The sequence below is a fragment of the Vanellus vanellus genome (assembly GCF_965231255.1).
Source record: "Vanellus vanellus genome assembly, chromosome: 21".
In the NCBI taxonomy this organism is placed as follows: Eukaryota; Metazoa; Chordata; class Aves; order Charadriiformes; family Charadriidae; genus Vanellus; species Vanellus vanellus.
Genome location: NC_138926.1, coordinates 5,687,232 through 5,709,320, shown reverse-complemented (window position 1 = coordinate 5,709,320; position 22,089 = coordinate 5,687,232). Strand labels below are relative to the sequence as shown.

At 49.4% G+C, this 22,089-nt stretch overlaps 1 protein-coding gene across 1 annotated transcript in view; it reads left to right on the top strand.

The window, feature by feature from the left end:
• The window catches only part of GRIK4 (glutamate ionotropic receptor kainate type subunit 4), a gene marked incomplete at its 3' end in the record, with an annotated part of 137,213 nt that overhangs the window by 57,926 nt on the left and 57,198 nt on the right, over positions 1-22,089 (top strand). The window contains exons 2-6 of the mRNA XM_082493873.1: positions 623-787; positions 7,963-8,060; positions 11,449-11,614; positions 17,649-17,827; positions 21,077-21,130. Coding sequence (XP_082349999.1) covers positions 623-787; positions 7,963-8,060; positions 11,449-11,614; positions 17,649-17,827; positions 21,077-21,130 — 662 coding nt within the window. The remainder of the gene's footprint in view (positions 1-622; positions 788-7,962; positions 8,061-11,448; positions 11,615-17,648; positions 17,828-21,076; positions 21,131-22,089) is intronic.

Genomic DNA, 22,089 nt, shown 5'->3' with positions numbered 1-22,089 from the left:
CTGCCTAACACAGATTTGAGTGGGCAGGCCCAGGAGCTGAGTTCAAGAGTCAAGTGCTTTCTGTTTGAAAAATATTTGTCCCTTCCCACCCACGGCTGCCCACGTGCTTCCTGAAATATTCCAGCTATCAGCACCGTATCGACGCTTTCTCAAACGAGCAAACCGAGGCTATCTGGGGACGTTCTTCCTCTGTTGGCATGTGTGGCGGTGCCCGGATCTGGGCTGTTTGGGGCTGCACAGCTGGCTGTGCCTCTCTAGGAGCACCCAGGGCGAGCGACAGATGCCCGTGCCGCAGTGGGTGCTGGGTACCACCAGGACCCCAGCAGCGTAGGCGGCCGTGTCGTGCTGCAGCACGCCGGCAGGTAAAGCAGCCGCTGCTGCAAAGATTTCGTCGCCCACGTGTCTGGCAAGACCCGGGAGGTGGGCGAAGCGGCGGGAAAGGCCGCGCGTAGGAGGGAGGATGGATGCGCTAACAATAGCGGCGGCAGGAGCAGAAGTGCCAGCGCGGCGGCTGCTTGTGTGGCAGTGGAGATCCCGAAGGGGCGCTGGGCTTGGGGGGTTGCACGGAGCTGGGCTGGGTCCCTGCCAAGCGTAACCGCTGCCGACTCCTTTGCTCCCGCAGCTGCCATCCTGGATGACCCCATGGAGTGCAGCAGAGGGGAGCGGCTCTCCATCACCCTGGCCAAGAACCGCATCAACCGCGCGCCCGAGCGGGTGGGGAAAGCCAAAGTGGAAGTCGATATTTTTGAGCTGCTGCGAGACAGCGAGTATGAGACAGCAGAAACCAGTAAGTACCCCTCCACGTAGCTGGTCCTTCCCCAGTTCGTCTCTCCACCGGCTCGCAGGAGGTGTCTGGCACACTGCACTTGCTGCAGAGGATAATTGTGTGATAGTCAAGGTGGGTACACGGGGTTAAAAGCACCTCTCAGCTCCTCTGTCAGCGCTTGAAAGATCAACACGTGCTTCCATGAAAGTGGGTCTCCGCCAAGCCCCAGGCCTGCCCTGGCTGCCCGAGCGCAGTCGGGCTTGGTGCAGGGGTTCGGTAGGGTCTGGATGCGGGCGCAGCGTCCCCTCGGGCGGTGTGTGGCACCTTCAGCAGCAGCACTGATGGTGTGCTCAGCACCAGCCGTGCGTTGGCAAGGGCTGGCCCTGCCGGGGTGCCTCCGCTGCTGGGGGCACAGTGGGGCGTAAGGGGAGGTTAGGCTTGGAGGGCGAGTGCTAAGATCAGTTTTCATTTGAGGGTTTAGCGTGGTGGTGTGAGGTGAGCCATGGCATGGGATGAGAGGATATAGGTCCCCAATAAGCTTTGCCACCGTTCAGCTCAGCGACCTGGGACAAATTATTTTCTTTAATCTGTGTGTCAATAAACAGAGGTAATGATACAGGAGGTGATGCTCCTTTGTAAAGTACTTAATGGTGTGCAAATAAGAGACTCTGGGCAAGTTCAGCGCAATTAAGTTATTTTTAAAACCCCATGAAACACAGTTTGTCAGCAAACATGATAGCTCTTTCAGTGCTTTAGATTGGCAGTGGATTTGTTTATACAAAGTGAAGTTTTCAAGTGATGTTTAAAATCATGTGGCTTAAAAAGAGCTAATTTTGAAAGAGCGGTATACTTTCCGTGGTGCTTTAAACGCAAACTGGTCCCTTAATGCAAACTGGTCTCTACTACAGGTGTTCCTCTGGATGCCCAACATGTCAACCCCATGCTGATGAATAAAAACAAAATTGATGGTCAGTGTCCCACAGCCCTCTCAGGAGCCTGAGTGAAAGAAACTAAAGAGATCTACAATAGCTTCTTCCTTTAAGAGGGAAAATCCTTTGAAATAGGATAGCTTCCTTTAGAATAATTTTTAAGATGACCTTTAGAGTTCAGGGGAGTGCTGTAATTTTTTATTACAAGCTGGCTTGAAAAAGCTGGCGAAATCATTTTAAATAATAGGGATTTTGACTCTTTTCCCTATGGTTCTCTGTCCCAAGCTTGTGTAATCTGCAAGGTATCCCAAAAAGGTGTGGTAGTATGTTGTGGTCTAGAGCGGGCTGTTTTTTCATTTAGCTTTGGTCTTTATTCCGCGCAGCACTGAGCATCCCTGTGCCTGGGAGGCCCATGGGGCCGTGGCACCCGGCGCCACTGAGGAGCGGGTCTCTGGGTAACTGGCAGAAGGGGCTCAATAGGCCTGCGGGATCAGCAGAGCACTCCTTCATTTCCTGAATTAGCGTTTGCATTATTTATAGAAGCGTTCGGTTAATAAAGTGCATTTCAGCAAGTACCTGTATGTCTATTTATAGAGCCTGTCACCCGGGAGGCAGTCTAGATTGAGATCATCACATGCGGCATCACAGGGAGTGTTTAAAACAGCAGTTCTCTGCCTCTTTTGGACCCCTCATCTCTCTTAACTTTTTCTTTGTCTTTCCCGTCTGTTCAGGGTTGTGCGCATCCTGCTTTGCCCTCATTTGGCACAGCAACAGGGCAAATCCAGTCGTACCGGCCAGGTCAAGCAGAAGGGATGGGGGCTGCCTGTGTTTCTGAGCACTTTCCCAGTTTGCCCCCGAAAGTATCCCAAATCTCCCAGCGAGCCTCCTAGGAAATGAGAAAATTGCTTGCTTGCTTGAGCCTTCAATGTCTTTGAAAGAACCAGTAGCATTTTTAGTTCTGTTCTGTTTCCTTTCTCAAATCTTCTGCAGATAGTGGTGTTTCTGTTGTTTAACTTTGCTCGGGAAAGAGGGCCGATTGCCAAGCGACCCCAGAGCTGTGGGAAAGACCGTGAACGGGGTTTCTTTCTCACTTGCAGCCCTGTAACACCGCTCAGAAACTCTTCTGTTGGAATGTTTTTCAAGCAGAAGAATACTAATTTGCTGAGAATGAAGTATCATGCAAGGAACTGTTGATTTCAGCAAATGTGGTGTTTGAGGAGAACATGGAAATGGGATAAGTGAGGAAGAGGCAAACTTCCATTTCAAGTTTTCACCTTGGGGTGATTTTCTTTGTTTTCTTTCCTTCGACTTACAGAATATAAAATGTAGAAATCGGAGCAAACTGATTTGATTTTGGTGAAGTGAATATTCACATAATTTTGCAATACATTATTTGCCTTTTCTTTAGAGGGAAAAATGTCTTGAAGCATTTCTCACAAAAGGAAAAATCTGCATTCTTTATGGCTTCATGTCACTGAAGTTATTCTTGATTTATACTGGTAGCAGAGGAGAGTCAGATCCTTTAACTTAAATTTCAAGGCTTTCATGGCTTTCAGATGTCTGACTTCTCAGCTTTAATACGGCACTGATATTTGTTATCACACGTAATATTAATAAAAGCAGTTTAGATGTTTTAACCTATGACTGCAAAGCTGTTATACATCTGTTTAATACTGTTCTCAAATTTCACGCCCTTTGAATCACCCATAAATATCACAGCTAGCATGCTTAGCCGACTGATCTAGGAATGCTGTGATTACACCCCATCAGTGGTATTCCGTGTACAATTAGTGCTTCAAGAGAAGAAAGTCTTTTTGAGAGTTAGTTTTTATTTTAGTGTTGAGCTGTTTTTCTTTCTTTTTTCCTCCTGACTGACTCAGGCATCTTACTATTAGGGGGCCACAAAATCACAATTGCTATAGCAGATAAAATATGAGTCAGTCTTAATCACATTCATGCATGATTTGCCATTTCAGCTTTATGTATGAATGAAGACAAACACTGACTGTTCCTGTATGCAACACCTGTAAAGTCCTGTGTTTTGAAATGAGTTTGCAGTGAAAGGTTATGGATAGAGCTTTTTTGTCATTATAAGTAAAGCCTGTTCTCTCTCTTTGTGTTTGATGTTTCAACTCCTTTTATGGAGATCCAAAATGACTTGTTTAATCATGTCTTTATCTAAAACACCTTATTCCTTTTGATGTCAAGGGAGGGACAGATTTTCTGCTTGTCACCCTGTCCCCTATCGTCTCATCAGTCTTTTAAGCGTCTTTCTGTTGTTAATCCAAACATCTCAGGGCAGGTCAACAGTCAGAGCGAGTGAGCAACTGGAGGATTTTAAATGTTTATTTATTCACACCAATATTTCAAAGTGCCTGATACGTCCATTCAGTGATGTTGGCTCAAATGTGCTATTAACTGTCCCACCAGTTTTGTGATCCTGTTGGATTTCGCATTTACGCCTGCTCTGGTTGCGGGTTCCTGTTAAGAAGCATAAAGGATGCTGCAGGGAGCAGTCTCGGAGCCACGGTGCAGGATGCACTCCCTGAAACACTGTCTGTTTATGCACTTGGTGTTTTTTGAATGAGAGCCCCATCCTGACCAGTCCCTGTCATTCAAGATCCTCTGAGATGTTTTGCGATCATGGAAACGTTGAGGTAATTGCATACCTTCCCTGCTCATTTATTTTCAATTAGAGGCAAGAATCTTCTTTGCATGCTGTCTGAAACCCTTGTATCAGGTATCTGCACGCGGTGAAAGAGATGCTGTGCTCTGCACCGTGGGTGGATGCTCTCACCAGAGCGCTTTCAGCTGTGCTTTGAACAGGGAGAGTTCATGGAAATGCTTGCCAAGTGCCCTGACATCCCGGGAGGTGAAAGGCACTGTCTGACCGTGACTAAGTGGATGTACATGCATACATAATACGAGAGCTACTCCTTTGTTGGCGTGCTTTTTCATGTTCAAAACCAAGCACGTATTTCCATCTTCCTTTAAAACACACATTGCTGTTTCCCGAGTGTCCAAACCTGTTCTTAATTCCCAAATATACTGGCGGAAACTATGAAACGCAGCCCTTTCTCGCTTACGAGGCAGGACAGACCTGCTCTAGTATGAAAGGAGGGTCACCGTTTCGCATAGCACACTGAACGCTTTTCTGAGCTTGCGTGAGGGCCGCCTCCTAGCTCCAGACTGTAGCCTGTGCCGGGAGGGGGACAGGAGACTCTGACCCCACTCCTGCTTCTGGGCAAAGCCCGTAACTGCGCAGACAGAGGTACCATAACAGGGCATCTGAGCTGCGCAGGCAGCAGAGGCAGAGGTCCACGTACAAGTGGAAAGGCAGCATCCATCCGTTCACACCTCCAAGTGATGGCAGGAGGGATCCTGTCCTGCCTAAACCAGTGCAGGTCCCAGCAGAGAAGGGTACACCCTGGGATATTTCCTTTTCAAAGACGTACGTATTTTAAGAGTTTTGTTAAGAAATCTGTTTGCTAAGCCTGTTTCTTGTTTTTCTGTCCCACTATCCTCAAGGATATTGACTTAGAACAGCTGAGTACAGGCAGTCCATTAAAAGGGCTGGAATAGGAGGTTTGGGGCATCTCGGGCCTTCAGATGAAGGATGATCAGTAGTACCCACATCCCATCTCGTGACAGAGGTTCTTAACATGATGTCACTTCAATGTCCCATATTTCTTGAGGTACTGAATTCTAAAAAACCATAAAAATTGGACACAATTTTGAGCAGAGGTCCTGGGCAGTATATAGTTTACATGGCGCCCATGTGTTGAAGTATAAAGAGACTTAAGTGGCAGGGGCTATGCCATTATTGCTGGTTATAGTTTGTGCAGTTATCAGGGATGAATTTTTGGTACAGGGCTGACATTTATACATCCCTGCAAGTGCTTGTCTGAATCCTCAGTGCCCATGATGGTAGCAAGGTTGAGCCTTTTCTCCCTGTGGAGACCAACAGCATCAGGTAATGTTCTGCAATAGGAAATGTGCTTGGATTACAAGAGAAAAAGCTTTCCAAATGTGGTTGAAACCTTTGCCTCAGGCACCTCCACTTTGTTTCCATTCATTTTCCTTAATTTTACTGGATGTTTCACCCTTGGCATGATAAGCCAGGTCTCTTTCTTCTGACAGTTGTTGCAACTCTGTTGCTATGACTACTTAACCCACTTTTTGTTCTCGATACCAGAGATAAGAAGAAAAGTGCTTGTCAAACTTTCCCCTGCTTGCACAACAAAATTTCCCCCAGGACTTTTGCCTCCATGACCTGTGGATAGAGGGCTTGGAGCAGCTCCTTCCTCCCAGATACTGAATTGCAGAGCACCCGAAGGGTCTGCTGCAGCTCAGAGGGACTGATGAGCGCCACTGAGAGAGCAAGCGGGGTTTTCAAATTGCTGGTGCTCTTATTTAAAAGGGTCTTCTGAAGAGGTGTAAGTGCCTGTAAATTTTTAAGCACAGAGGAAAAGCAAGTGCTGGATTCCTTTGAAGATGCTGCAGAAAAATATCACTTGTTCTGTAGCAGATTGAGATGGTGGAGGATGAGAGAGCAGGGAAGGAAGGAAAACCCAAGAGAAGATGTTTGCATATCATCAGCACTTTCTGTAAGAAGTCAGGGCAGTCAGTACGCATAGGGACCTAGTAGTACAAGGAGTTTTTCCTTGAAGTAGCGCTTGGAAAGAAGTGAAACCAATTTCCCGAAGCAACAAACGAAGTCCTCAGCTTTTGGCCTCATATTCCAGTCATGAAGCTACGGAGACTTATGAAGTCTAAGGCCGGAGATGACCACCTTGACAGCTGATCTTATATTCTGCAGAAAACGGACTGTAGCCATTCACTTGCTGAATGCTACACTCAGCCCCATAGCTCACTGTTCTAAAAAAACCCCAAGCGCCGTGTAAACTCTCGTTTCATGCGCAATCTTGATTTAAAGACTTGAAGTTGGTAGAAAACCTTCTCTGATCTGTAGTAGGACAGTTTTGATGATGAATTCCCTTCACTACGAAAAATATGTTCTGGTTTGAATTTTTCTAGTTTCTTTTTCCAGCTGCTGAATCTAGAGAACTTTTTACAAGCATCACAAAAGCTCATCTGATATGTAAGCCAGGAACCTGCGGTGAGGATGGGGCTCTGAACCAGACCCGCCATTTGATACCGAAGAGGCACTGTCTTTAAAATCTCAGCTTTGTGATGTGGTGGTTTAGTTTTTACATATGAAAATGTTGTGAGCTTGCTCTTGCCAGAACTGATAAGTGGTTGTGGTGCCTCCTTTCTCCCTGCGGTATCCTCTTTCTTCAGAAAGCAGTCACTTGATGCCAGTTGAGCAAATGTGGCTTTGTCTGTCCCGGGGAGAAAGGAGCCGAGTGCGTGGCGATGCTGAGGCAGGTCTGGTATTTCAGAATAAGCGATGGCCAGCACATGTTCAGATGAGCCTTTCGGAGTCGGGGGATTCAGGCGCGAGGGGCTCTCGCCTTCTGTTCGCGAGGCTTTGCCTGCGCAGGCTGCTCTGGAGGAGCGTTTCTGAGCAACGTGGCTGATTGGGATGGCAGCGGGGAGGTGACACCAGCTGGGGTAGTCCTTGGAGTGCCATTCAGCTAAATTTGTGCTGTGAATTAAAAGGACAAAAGGTTGCAGTTTAACCCGGGAAGCTTGAGGGAAGAGATTTAACTTCTTCATTTTGTCAGGGTCTTTTTATTGTTCTGCTAACCTTGGTGGCACGGAGCCAGAAGATTAACTACTGCCAGAAAAAAAAAAAAAAACACAACAAAAACTGAAAACCAAATGAAAAACAGTAATATGATCCTTAGTATTACCACTGAGCTCTGCAGAGGATGAGGGAAGAAATTCATAAAAGTTTGTTTGCTGCTAGATGATGGTTTGAAGCTATGTCACTGCTGTGTTTAGCATCTTCCATAAACTTTGGGTAATGTTTTATCTTGGAGCATAGCTGATATGGCCCAAAAGGGGTGTTGTAAGAGAGAAACCCCAGTTCTGAGTCAGAGATGAGGATGCCAGGGCTTTGGGGAGAGTTCAGGTGGGATTTAGAAAGGTTGGGGAAAGACGGAGAGGAGGGTTTCACAGGCAGGGTAAGAGTGCTTCAGAGTGAATGGTGTGATTTTGAGGGGAGATAAATGGCAGGGAGTGTGTTGTGTGAGGGAGACAATACTGCTTCCTTAGTAAGGTGCAGCAGGTGCTGTAAGCATGACTGCCAGCTGGAAATTGAGGATGAAGTTTAATTCATGTTTCCTCTCTCTGTGCCCGCAGTGTGCCAGATTCTCCCAAAAGGGGTGGTAGGTGTCCTGGGACCTTCCTCAAGCCCAGCCTCAAGCTCTATTATCAGCAATATCTGTGGGGAGAAAGAGGTAAGTGGAAACGTTCCATGTGGGAGTAAGCCTGTGCCTTTGTGCCGACTGACACAGGGCTAGGAGGGTGATGTGGGAGCCCTGGCTCCTTCTTCCCGGCGTTTCGCGGCAGGCCTGGGGTGGGAGCAGAGTTGCCCTCTGTGGCTAAGGGGCTGCTCAGAGATCCTGACCTGTTCCCCGCCCCCCACCTTCTGCATGCCGTCCTTCAAACTGGAGATGCTCTCGGTGGGCTCTGGTCGCAGCAGTGCTTCCCGCTGGCTGCTGCTTGATGCCCGGGCTCCCTGGGAACGCAGCAGTTTGCTGGTGATTTAGTAACTATGGATTAGGTTTTTAATTTACCACTATACCGAGCAGCAATGCCTCCTGCGCAGATGCCATGCGGAAGGGCTTTCTGAAGCCTTGAAAGGTTTCATTTGAGACTGTCACGTCGATGCCAAGTCCCAGCTACAGCTGCACAGCTCGCTGCAGCTTCCAGCCTTACGCTGCCTTCTCCCTCGCCTGGGTCTGCCTCTGGCAGTTCTTGTTCAAGGCTGGCGCTCTGTTTCTCAGTCACCATTTCTGTGTACACACACCTTTTCTTTCCACCTGGCTCCCCAAAGCCTCTCCAGCTGATGTCCACATGCCTCATCATCTCCAGTGTATTCTGTCCTCGTGTCCCAGCTGCAAGGCAGGGGCAGTGAGATATTTGCCTACGGTACTCCAGGACATCCTTGGCAAAGATGACTTGCTGTAGTCACCTTACCTGCTATATTTTCCTTCCCATGATCTGACCCGCCTTGGCGTCTAATCATCAGAGTTGACAACTTGGTTTATCTCCCCTTCTCCTAACGCACATGTTCTTGCAGCTTCTTCCTTTTCCGTTTCCTCTCTCTTTTCTGCCTACGTTGTCCTTGTTTTCATCTGTATCACCTTTTACTTCAGGTTCCTTCACACGCGACACCAATGAGAACCATGTCCCCACCGACTGAGGGGTGCAAAACCTTCAGCCTGCCCTGGCGGGTGCACGTCCCAGCCAAAGCTCCTGGGTGCGACATGACTTTGTGCACACACTTGGAAAGCTGCACCCCGTCCTGTTTGCTGCTGTTCCATCAATGCAAACCCTTTTTGTCTGTGTCCAGACTATTGGCTGATTTAATATTTTATAAGCCTTGAACCGTCTTACACGGATCTGGCTCTGCTCTCGGGAAAAGAAATTGAGTTCTCTTCTCATAGTTCATCCCTTTAAAGCCAGATAACATCTCTCAGCCATTTAGTGGTCTCTCTCTGGAGCCCAGCCTCCAAGGAGGGGGTGCCTGGAATGGAGCACTGTAAATAACTTGCATTCGCAAATGACTGCTGTTCTTTGTTCCCTGAGAATCAGAAGTGTTGAAGAGATGGAAGAAATCTTTTAGACCTAGTGCTCTGGGCTACAGCAGGATGGGTCTCCTGAGAGTATTTTGTAGTGCTTTCTCCAGTTAAATGTCCCAGACGTGCTCCATCCCAGGCAAAGGCAACTCTGCAGTAACAGATTGTGCGAGTTTTTCCCCTGAATTTCATATTCAGTCTGAGTCTCTGATCTAAGTCTCTTCATTTTTTTTCAGAAATGAAAGGTGAGTGCTAGTGCACTTCTAAGGTATTTGATTCTCGAGCTTGATCTCGGCTGCCCTCCTAGTGATGTAAACCTGCAGTAACTCCCTGTGATTTATATCACAGTAGCATCAGTTGGTGCCGCTGTGTTAAACGTGATACAGCAACCCAGCCAGAGCCGTTGTACTTACAGCCATGCATCAGGTACAGGAAAGAGTGTCCCCATTTTACCACCGAGGCACCAGATGGTGGAGTGACTGGCCTGATGTTCGCCAGGAGCCTGTGGTAAAACTGAAGGGTGAACCAGGTCTCCTGCATTACCCCTCTAGTGCCTTTGGCCCAAAGGTTTCCTTCCTTCTTGTCCAGAAAGGGGTGTTGCACTGGGGCAGAGCTCTTGGAAAGGAGAGGAGGGCTCCAGGACTGAAGGTGAGGTGTGAACCAGGGCTGTGATGAGCTCTGGGCGCTTGCCGGAGCTGCTGTGGTGGTGGCTGCCTTCACCTCTGTCTCCATCTCTCTCTTCTCTGTCAGCGGTTGTTGCTGCAAGTCTGAGACTCCACCTGGCTCCCAAGAGCGATCAGCACGCTTGTACTGGAGCTGCCCTGTCTGCTCTGGTTAAAGGAATTTGCCTTTCGCTTACAGTCTGCTTCTCTCCCTGTTAACAGGGCCCGTGATGAGGGCTGCAGAGTGAAATCAAGGCAGATAGCAGCTTATTACTCTTTAACTTTCCTATTGCTAACCAAACAGCTTATGCTGTCAATAAAGCAGCCGTCACAAGCTACTAATAGCCTTTCCCAAGAGGAGAGAGATGGGAGGCATAGGATGATAGCTTCCGGAAGGACTAATAATGGAGGAAAAGAGGACTTGACACTCCTCTAATGAAGCCGAAGCAGATGTTTCCCTTTCTCTGTCTTCTGTTTCTTCCAAATAATTCACTCAGCAAAAGGAAAACAATATTCCTGCTCCTTATTTGGCTGAACCCCCAGTGTCTGAGCTTGATCTGTCTGCCCACCCCTTCCCTCTATGCGAAACTGCCCTCCGGCTGTCCCCCCCGTGCAGCTTCCCTGCTCCCCCTTCCCCGAATTCCCTGGGAAACGGCATTCCCCTCCTGCCTCCTGCTCCGCTGTATTAATGACAAGCACAGGATTATTAGGACTCGCAGTTATGGTCCTGTTGGAGCTTGCCCGCCGTATGGCCACCTGTTACCTCTCTGCTGATCAAAAAAGCCCAAAGCTGCTGGCTGCTGCATCTGTTCCTCTCTCCTGAGCCTTGCCAGCGCAGGGTCATCTTGTTCTTCCCTTCATCTCTCCTAATTACCTGATGACACATCGGTACTGCAGGCAGAGGTGGATTTGCAGCACTTCATCCATCTAGCACACAGCAAAGGTCCGGGGGTCTCCAGCGCGGGCTGTGTCGCTCCCTGCCTGCCTGCGAAGCAGCCTCCGTATTTACCCAGGCAGCAAGCCCGAAATGAAGTGTGGGCCTGGCTACAATTAGTGCCCAAGCTAATTAGGTTGAACTCATCCGGAATGGTTTCCTGTGCTGTAATCACAGCCCCTGTTGCCTTTCTCTGAGTGGCTCAGCAAGACTTTTCCTGATCCACTCCTTCCCGTGGCTTCTTGTTGCTGCGATAATTATTTTCCTCTGCTGTTGCACAGATCCCACCCTCCTCTCCTCAATCCGGTGATGCTTCTGCAGTTTTATTGGGATATTTCACTTTCTGCCTGCTGTGCATTTCACACCAAAGGTCCTTTATGGCAGATTTACTTGTTTTTATTTCTTTTTCCTCTTTAATTATGTTTTCGTTCCCCTCCTCCCCACTTAGGTTCCTCACTTCAAAGTGGCGCCAGAGGAGTTCCTGAAGCTGCAGCTCCAGCGGTTCACCACCCTCAACCTCCACCCCAGCAACACCGATATCAGCGTGGCCGTGGCAGGAATCCTGAACTTCTTTAACTGCACCACCGCCTGCCTCATCTGTGCCAAAGCCGAATGTAAGTCATTGCCAGGCTGGGTTCGGCTGCCCCTCTACTCCCAGTGCCTTCTGTTCTCTCTCCTTCTGCGTGTCTGGTCTGTGTTGGAGAAGGTCTCGCAGGCGGCGTGTGAGCGCTGCCTGGCTGTTGCATCCCAGCGCATTGGTCTCGCCTGGTTTGGGGTGGCAGGGTCTCTTCTGTTGGCAGCAGGCGGGCACTGGGTCAGAGCAGCCAGAAACAGCGGAGACCTGCGGGGGCCGGTGTCCCACCCTGGTGCCCCGTGGAGGTGTTTGTGGTGTTTGCGAGAGGAGGAAAGGGGACAAGGGAGAGGCTCGCCTGCCTTCTGTGTGACAATCTGAAGGGTGTTTTGCTTGCACAGATGGGTTTTTGAAGTGGGAAAAAAAAAAAAAAGGCTTAGGCTTGTTTCTGGAGATTATTTTAGGCAAGTAAATCTTTTTGAAATATGTCTTTCCCAAACCCACGTGCAATTCGTGGCCTAAAAGCGGGACTTGATTAATAGTCAATACACTGCACAAGCACTTGGGCTCTGCAGCCATACATCTGTTGGTAATTGTGCATCTGGGTGCTGGAGCATTCACCTCAGCAAGACCGTGTTCATCTCTGCATAACCCTCCTAACACACGGCCGGAGCAGGCTCTGCATCGTAGTGGTTAGGGAGAGTAAAGCACGTCCCGTGCTATCTAAGGTCAGCTTGTAGGTAGGTAGCCGGTGTGTAGTAGCCATATCTATTTTGCTTTTATTATCCTATATCCAGATTCATTAGCACTGGAGTTTACCGTACAAACAGGCCTAGGAGAGGGGGGCTTTGAAAAGGCACGTGGATCCAGTGAGAGCTTTGGGGATACTGGCAAGAACTTAGCAGTCTCTGGCCGTGGGGCCAGGCAGCGTCCTTTCCAGCTAGCCCTGGGCAAACTTCACACCACCAGCTGTGCAAGAAATGCAGTGTTGTGGCAGACTCCTGCACAGGGACAGAAGGAATAAGAGTGTCTTTGCCTTTTCTTTTTGCTTTATGTACCCTGAGGAGACCACATCCTCAGCTGATGCAAGTCAGTAAATTGCCTTCAGTCAGCGTGCTCAGGTTTACCCCAGCAGAGGACCTGACCCAAAATTATGCAATTAAAATCATGCAAATGATCTCCTACATTACCTCTAGTGCTGGAATTTTTCATTGTCTAACCTTAACCTTAAGCAAAAAAGAAGAAAAAAAAATATAATTAGATTTTCTCACCTGCCGTGTAGCACGCTTACAGCTCTGTCCTCGCACTGCTGCCAGGCACAGAGCACATACGCATCAGCTCTCTGCCGTAAACCCCTGCCCTTCTCCCCAGTTACGTGCCAAAACATGCAGGTGCCTCCCATTGAATACAGCCTGCTATTAATATAATTCTTCCTTTAACTGGATCAAAACCTTGGGAACCAAATAGCTTGTATTAAAACAGCACCCTTTTAATTGAATCAACCCAGTTTATTTTACTCTGGTATTCCTGGATAGCTCGATATTTAGGATGTGCTGCACAACCTGAGTCCTTCCCAGACTCAGGGAAGAAGTGGGATGGGTGCCTTTCATGCATCCTGCTCTTCGTGCTCAGTAAGGACCTTACCTGAGTTAGGCTTGAAGCACAGCATGCGCTGACTATAACGGGGCGCAGAAAGACATAATCCAGCTTCATGTAGGAGCAGAAGCCCTCATTTTCCCGTAGGATAAGCAGTGCTCCTAAGCGCAGTCCTTAAACAACTAACTTGAGGCACTTTGGGCTTTTGGAAGGTTCCCTGGAGGCAAATAAGGGGAGCATGTGAGCTGTCTGCTCATCAGTGAGGAAATGCTGTTTTGAGGGATGTTATTATTTAGATCCCAGGAGGGGAAGTCATAGCTGTTTTGGCTTAAGTACAAGGCTGCGTGATGGGACTCCTGGGTCCTATCCCGTCACGCTCATACTGTCGCTGTAAGGAGTCGCATCCTCTGGGCACTGATTGTAATTTCTTCTGGCAGAGGCAGAAAATGACCCGCAAAGTCAATGGACTTAGGCCAGCCTAAGTGTAATGCAGTGGTGGATAGAATAAGACTATGTGACTCGGTTTCTCTGCGGTGTGGAATAATTAGCAAGTTTGTGAATTGGTCCAAAGTCCTAACGTGGAAAGCTTTGTGTGATTCCACAGAAACCTTAACCCGAAAAGGCAAGCACAGACAAATACAGGGGTGTACAGACTTCATAGGAGCTACTCTGTGAGCTCTGATTGTCAGAGGGGCGGCAATAACACCCCGTGCTTAGGAAGGGAGACCAGGGCACTGAGGTCAAAAAGCTTGTGCCCGCCCTAGGGCCACAGGGAGATGTTTGAACCAGTGCTGTTGGGTGCAAGAGCGAGGCTGGATGCTCTTCCCAGCCGTCAGGGTCAAGGATTGCACCAGCCAAACCCCGTGCAACCGCAAACAGAACTGCTGGTCCCTGGGCCTTGGTCAGCAACGCGCAGAGAGAAGGAGCCCATCTCCTCCTCTGCAGTAGCCTGACGGGCCAGAGCGGTAAGCAGGGATGTGGGGGTTCACAGAAGCCTCCAGGTCCTGCCTTTCCTGCCTCCCGGGGGCATTCCCTGGCAGCGGGCTGTAAGGGATGCCGGGTGCTCCGGAGGGGAGGCCGTAACTGCACAGAGGTGGGGCTGGGCTACTCCTGCCACCTCCAAATGTTTGCATAAGAAAAGGAAAAATAAAATAAGCAGGATCAGGACTTCCTGCTGGCCAGCTGAAACCGCTGACCTCCCTCTGTGCGTACCTATGGTCCCCATAGGACTGCTCAAACAATGCGTGCCTGATGCAGCCTCTCTGCACACGGTGGTCCTCACTTTAGTACTTCAAAGGTGCCAGGAGAGGTTTACTGGCCCTTGCTCGTGCTTGGCCCACCGAGCAGCCTTCTGAAGTGCCAGTCTGTCAGCAGCAGCATCTCACGTCCTCTCATCATCAAACAAAGGGAAATCTCTTCAGATAATAGAGACTTCCCTCCACACGACAAGAGGAGCTGCAAGCAGCAGGCCTGATGAGGCTACAGGTAGGATCTGACATGCTGGAAATGATAATTTCCTCGAGCCAGAGGAGGAGATCAAACACTTCTTTTCTTCCCTGGTCCCGCTTCCTCCTCTCGGTGCCTGATGTGCTTTAGAAACCTAGCAGCTGGGTTCTGCCTTCCTCACCACAGGGCAGGGTGGCTCTCTCGCCTGGGCTCGTGCCCTGCTGAGCTGTGGGCTGCAGGAGGAGGTGGCAGCAGAGGCAGTCAGCAAAGAGAAGAATGAAGAGGAAGCTGAGGGTCTGATGTGAAGCACAAACTCGTAGCAGTTGGCAGAGGGACGCTCTCCAGTGTGCAAGGTTCACTTACAGCTGAGATATGCAATCCTTGGTGTTAAGGAGCAGGATCTAATTTTATTTCTGCAGGAAATTAAATAGAAAAGGTGCATTTCCAAAGGGGGCGGCTGAAGATTTCCCTCCAGATGCCCACGCCTTTCCGTGAATTTCTGTTCCCTTGAAAGCCACACTGTGGTGTGGATCTGGGCTTCTCCCGCCAGCACAGGGGTGTGCAGAGCAGCACAGCTTTCCCTTTTCCGTCAGGTCTGTCCAAAGCTGAGCGCCGCGGGGCCGCGATCTCTGGCAGCGCTGCGTACCCGCTGCAGTGTGAGCGCTCCCTGCTGCCAGCCCCTGCTTCACCCTGATGTTTGCCTGGGAATGCTCTCCAAGGGCAGAAGTATCTTATGTTCCATGATAGTCCTGGGGACTTCAGTCCGTGGGCTGTAGCGCCAGCAGTGGTGGCCAGGTGTGCTCAGCCTTCATCACCGACTTAAATTGGGTGCAGGTTCGGTAGTGGTAGTTTGTTCGTGCTGCCTCCCCTCCTCCTAAACATCCACTTCTGACAGAGTTTAATGCCAGGAAATTTAAATCATTGTGGAAAAAATGGGTAAGTTCCCATGTCTTTTTTTTTTTTTTTTTTTTAATGCAAGACTTATAAAGTTAGTCAAGTGCTCTTAAAATCTTCCTTAGTTTTGCAGCAGCAGATTTTGCTGGGGTGAGCTGTATGTAAACTTGGTATTCTCAGGACTATTACTTGCAACAACCTGTCTGGTCCCTTGCAGATGTGGAATAAGGTGAAAATAAACCTCACAAGGATCAAATGGAGAGCTTAGGTAAAATTTGCTGTTCGCTTGAGCTAGCACAAACAAAAAGTATCCAGGTGAGGTCTAGTCTGTCTGTCCTGTACACAGTGAATTCACTGGCTAATGAGAAAGAAAAAGAAGCTGATGTGATCCAGAGAAGTGCTGGCTGCAGCTGTTGTTGTAGTCCCTTGCTGAGTTCCTACCTGTACTCAGAGCAAAGGTAAGAGGCGAATGCATTGTTAAGAGCTCAGTGCAAACTTAGTGCGCTGAAAAACTCTCACTGTGAACGAGAGGCTCCTCATCTTGGATGTATCCCTTTTAATGTGCTGCTTTGTTACCTTTGTGAAGTGCTGGGAGTCCTTGAAAGCGGCGGTCTCTAACGCTAATCACATCGCATTGTATCGCTTCCCCGGCCCCTGACCTTCTGGTGAATGAGCAGTTTTGTGCAGTCAAAAGTACAGTTAGGTTAAGAGTAGGGCTCTGACTTCTGGATGGGTTTTGTCCCTCCACCAGCTAGGATGTGATTCTGCTGATAGTTCTCTTCTTTTCAGTTTCCTTCAGTTCAGCTTTCCCCCTTCTTTTTGGATTGTCTTTCTGTGGGGAGGGGATGTGTGACCATGCTAGCTGCCTGTGTCTTGCTAATGATTACATCTGGTTGTCTCTCTGGTCAATCAAACTTGACAGGAGGTTATTTCCTGATGAAACTCAGCAGCTGGATAGAAGAGACAGGCTCTATCAAATATGCTTTCTTGACTAAGAAAAGCTGCAGCAGGAGCTTTGACGTCTTGTTAGAGACATCAAGGAAGCTGTGTTGGAAGGAGCCCTTGCAATGACCTAGCTGCAGGAGGAAACTTCAATCACAAGTGCCCAAGGCAATAGGGCACAAGTCCAGGGAAGTCAGGACTCATCCGTGTGGGTGCTCACTAATTATTACTTCTTTTGTTCAGCTCCCGTCTGAAGGGAGAGCCCGGTCCTGCAGACTGCAAGGAGGGTGCCGGGGTATCCGGAGTCCTGGCTCTTTCCCGTGGCTGATTATGTCCAGACGCTGCCCGAGGAGGCTGCGCTGTGCTGGGGCACTCGGAGGACTCAGCGGGGGACAGGGGGGACAGAAATGCAGATGGCGAGGCAGAAAGAGGGAGGAGGGCTTTGACATGGAGGTGGAAGGTGGGTCTCTAGAGACTGTGCCCAGTGATGGAGCCGCTGGACTGCAAACATTGTCCTACTTTACTCTCTAATTTCTCCATAAAGCACCAAATATGCTGGATGGTTTGTTTGTTTTATTATTGGTTTCAGTGTTGCTCTAGGAATCCCCAGTCCACAGGTAATTCTGCACTGTCCTAGCACCACACTCACAATATTTTTTTCATAGTTTTTTAATGTAGACCTAATGTATTTTTGCAATTGTCTCTGCTTTGTCAGAGTCTAAGCAGAACTTTCCATCCCCAGGGACACATGCCCTTGGAAGATAACAGCTCCCCATCAGAGTACTCCAGGATCTCCGAAGTGCATCAAGTTGTGCCTTGCAGGGCACTTAGTTTGGGAGCTAGTAATGCAAAGGCTAAGGAGGAGGAATCATCCTCCAGCAACCAGCAGTAACCAGAACTTGTCTGGACTCTGGGGTCCTGAGCAAATTTGTATCAGCAATCTTATCTCTTCCCAGGAGGCCTTTGGGGCCATTTTTCGTCTGGAGAACAGGTGGAGTAGCTCCATCGTTTCCCATTCCCTGCTGGCCCAAGCAGCGAGTCTGCGCTGCAGCCCCAAATCCTTTCCTTTGCCGTGCACAGACACAGAACTGCAGGACTGCTTCCTACCAGGGATGACTATGGGCTATGGGAGGAGTGCTTTTTGAACAAGCATAAAATTGAAAGGTGTCTGGTGTTTTTTTTCTCCCTTTTATTTGAAGGCCTTTTAAACCTAGAGAAGTTGCTTCGGCAGTTCCTCATTTCCAAGGACACTCTCTCAGTCCGGATGCTAGATGACAGCCGGGATCCTACCCCTCTCCTAAAAGAGATCCGAGATGACAAAACAGCTACCATCATTGTACATGCCAACGCTTCCATGTCTCATACCATTTTGCAGAAGGTAAGCGTCTATTAAGTGTCACAGTTGTGAATGCTGCTGCTTCCACTGAACGAGATACTGCGTGCAGTACATGAGCATGTACGTGCAGGTGCTGTATGATAATGGAGTGTAAAAATTCCTACAGCAACACTGGAAATGGTCTCTGCTGAGAGGGGAATTGCCACTGATGGAGTTTCTGGGGAAAATAATTTGCTCTCTCTTTCCAGGACTGCATCCGTAGAAGCAGTGGTTTAATTGCTCTGAGCTGATGTGTTTGCTTTCGAGAAGTGGTGTGTGCTTGTGGCTCCTGTTGCCATCAAACAGCCGTGGAGGGCTGCTTAGCACTCTGAAATTAGTCAATCAGTGCAATAGTTTTTCCTTTTTTTTTCTCCAAGTACATTTCTAACTTTTTACTTCTTTTTTTATTGTCTTATTAACTGAGATTTTATTTTAATCGTGTTTATTTTTAAATGGTCTCTTGCTGCAGTTTTTAGCGTTTGTTTTGATAGTCTACTTCAAAATTGAGCAGTGGCTCCAGATGGAGTCTAAAGTTGCGTAGAGTTTCCCACATCCTGGAAGGAACAAGTACTTTCCTGAATTGGAGGCAGGATCATGCAATGGGGTCCCCCCTTGGCTGTTGGTGCAGGCATTACACACGGTGTGCTGGCTGTGGTATCAGGGGGTCAGGCCTTCAAAGGCCTTGGCTGTATCAGATTTATCCCTGATGACAGCCAGCACAAACCATTAGAGATGTTTTTATTATACCCCACCCACCACCCCCAAAGACTTTTATTCCACTGCTTGCAATTTTGCACTTTTAATAGGCAGGTTTGAGGGGGGGTTGGGTCCCCTTTATGCAGGGGAGGGAGGGTGTGTGGGTTTTTTTTGTTTTTTTTTTTTTTTTCCTCTTCTGGTCCCTGTTGCATGCTGCCTGTCTGCAGAGGGCTGTCCCCTTCCTCTGTTGCTATAGTGACTTCCCACAGGCACACAGCAGCACTCTTCGGGCACCCGCAGTCTCCCTTCCCAGCTCGAGCATCCTTCTGCCACAACTGATAAAGATGTCAGAGATTGCCACGATTTTTCAGTAGTTCGGTAAACCATAATGTAGTCTTCCCAGCTAGAGGATTGTACGAATGGAAGGTAATAAATAATGAGCTTCTGATCTGGCAGCTCCTTGCACCTTGGGAGGCTGGAAAGTATTTTCTTTATAGAGGTGCAACCAGAGCAGGGAGTGAGGTCGTGGTGAGCAAGTAGGTACATCCTTGGCCCCTGCCCACAGGTCACCAAAAGTGAGGAAAATGCACTACTGGTTTGAAAGTGCCTTGTGTCAGACCTGTGTCAGGAGACCAGTCCTGCCCTCCGACGCTGAGAGAAATTGCAATTTCTCATCTCTTACCCTCCACATATGGTCTGGAGACACATGGTTGCTTCCTCGATTACCAGCCTGTCCCGGCCGCCCACCTGCCAGCGGGCACGTTAAATGGATGGGAGCGATGCTCGCAGGAAGCGCTTTGTTGCTCGCTTTGATTTTCTGCCCTTGAAATGAAATGCACTGACTTCAAAGTGGGTCAGAGGGAGAGCTGACATTATCGCTCTCCCCAGGAAGGGAAAAGGGAGGGAAATGGGTGCCAGGTTTTATTGTGTAGGGGCTTAAAAATGTGGCAGCTGTCTGGAGAGCTGGCTGAAAGGCAGGTCGGCAGCCTCCTCTGGAGTCGTGCCGCTCGTTTGGTCAAATGACCTTGCTGTGTCCCTTTTGCCACCTGTGCAAGGGACAGGGTGACAATGTGCAACTGAAGGGCTGGACACAGCCAGACCTAAGCCACCGTCAGTCCTCTGTGGGCATCCAAAGCTTTTTCCGCTGTCTGTGTCTGCTCCCACTGCAATGGTGGTGGCCTCGATTTTGCGCAGAAATAGGTAAAGACCAGGCAGGAACAGGGAGAGGTGCATTCTAAGCCACTGCTTCTCTGTATCTTTCCTTCACTTGCCTCCTGTTGTCACCATCCTCCAGCTTCTGGGGGAGATGGAAAGGGACTAAAACCAAGTAAGGAGGTGCTGCCTTTGGTCCTTCCTTCCCTGCCTCCAGTTCCGCTGTGTGGTCTGGGGTGATGGGAAAACCTCTTTGCCAAGGTCCGGAAGCATGATTTGAGACCAGCTGTGCTTGGCAGGGAAACATAGGCTTTCAGGAGGATCTGCAGATTAATCCCCTGCTTTCCTGAGCATCTGTTCCCACAACCAACTCCTTGTTTACTGAGAGTTTTGAATTTTGGAAAAGGACTTCAATGATCTGGTCTGTGATCTCTAGAACGGATCATCCCATGGAAAAATCTCTGTCCTTCTCTCTGCATCTCCATACACTTTTCCCCTCTTTTTCCTATTTGTGTGGCCATCGAAACCCTGTCTAAATTCTGGAGAACAGGCTGAGTTACTAGGTTTCATTCATGCTAATTAATTTGTGGGACTGGAGCCCAAATCTGACTGATACATGTGGGAAAACCACCACTGGAATGACTGTCCTTTTTCTGTAACTCCAGAAGAGTTTTTTATGCCTCGTTCTGTGCATCGTGGTGTTTGTGGTGAAAGGAGATGAGCCCTGAGCTCCCTCAACTGCTGCTTTCCTTCGTTATATTAAAAAAGATGTTGGTAGTTGAACAGGAGAAAAGCAGCATCCATTTACAAAGCAGGAAACCTCATTTTCCTCCAAAACACACAGTAGACCCGAGGAACTCCTCATCCCCAGGGGCTCTGGAGGCCTCGGGCTGGGGCTGCAGGACCGTGCGCTGCCGGGGTCTGTACGGGCCATTGCTGTTGGGGGTGCAAAAGCATTTGTTTCCAATGGGCGCCTTCCTTCCAGGTTGTTCTTGGCTGGATACACCCACTGGATGGGGCCACGTGCAGAACCCCCTGAATGTCATCTTGCAGTGTGCCGCGGAGGGAGCGGGGATGCTCACGGGGGTCTGGAGCCGCAGCCCGTGCGGTGGTGGGTGGCTTCTTTCTGCCAGGCAGCCCCTGTGCAGGTACTTTGTCAGTGCCGTTGCGGAGAGGAGACCTCAGAGGTAGGCTCAGTTCTGCTGAAAAATTGGTTCCCCAGACTTTAATTTCACAGGTCAAATTGTGTTGCTGTGTCCCACCCGTCCCCGCCTGCAGGAAGACAGCGGCGCTTGCAGGGAGCGATAAAGATGAAAAAGCAAATGTGGCCCAGTCTCTGCCTTGCTGGAGTGGAGATTGAAGATTGTCAGGCGCTGGTCTAATCTCCTTTCCTCTCCTTCACAGGCAGCTGAACTGGGAATGGCGTCTGCCTATTACACGTATATCTTCACTAATCTGGTAAGACGTTTTTCTCGGCTTTTCTCCCGTGTGCGTGTAGAGTCATGTTAATGGGAGCTGATCTCCCCGGCCCGTGGGAGCGTTGGGAAGAGCCACGTGCTTGGGGAGCGGGGGATTCGTGGCGGAGGGGGAGGAAGGCAAGGAGGGGTGTCCCCTGCGTCAGCCAGGGCAAGTCCTGCCCTGTTCTTCGGGAGGTGAAAGCCCATGGGTGCCCAGCAGCACCAATCCATCCCATGCAGCTGCCCAAGGCTGGATTAGTAGACATCGTGGCCGGAGCCAGTGCGATGAGATGTGTGGGTCATTGGGAAGCACCAGCAGGTGGGTGGCTCTGGATCGAGGGCTCAGGAGGGTGACGCCGGGGGGTGTCAGCCCCCGAGCCCATTCCCCGTGCCGGGAGAAGGGCAGGCTGCGCTGGGGCGGGCGTGCGGAGGGCACCGCCACCCCGTGCTTTTCTGCTGTGCCTTTGAGAGCGGCTGTGTGAGACAAAGGAAGGATGATACCATAAATGCTGAGAGGCAGAGCGGGGTATATCTTCAGCACGGCCCCTGGTGATTTGGCTTTATAGCTACTAATAACATTAATGGGGGGATCGTGCGGTTAAATCCCCGAGTACTGTGCTAAACAAGGAGTAATGGGCTTAGGCAGCTGCAGGGGGAAACCCAAAATAAACATAAGAGAAACTTCTCTTGCTGCAGCAGCTGCAAGGCTCTTGAACAGGCTGCCAAGTGGCGTGGTGGAAATGCTACCGCCGAGGAGACCAGATATCTACCTATTAATGCTGGTGTGGGGATGATGGAAACCTGAGTACAGCAGGCTGGGCTGGATGATTAAGTGGAGGTGCCTTCCAACCCCAAATGATACTCATATTCTCTAATTTCTATTAATATTTATGCCAGGGTGTACGTGTGCCAGGAAAGCCGAGAGCTGAATCACGCTTTGTGTTTGGGTGGGAGACAGAC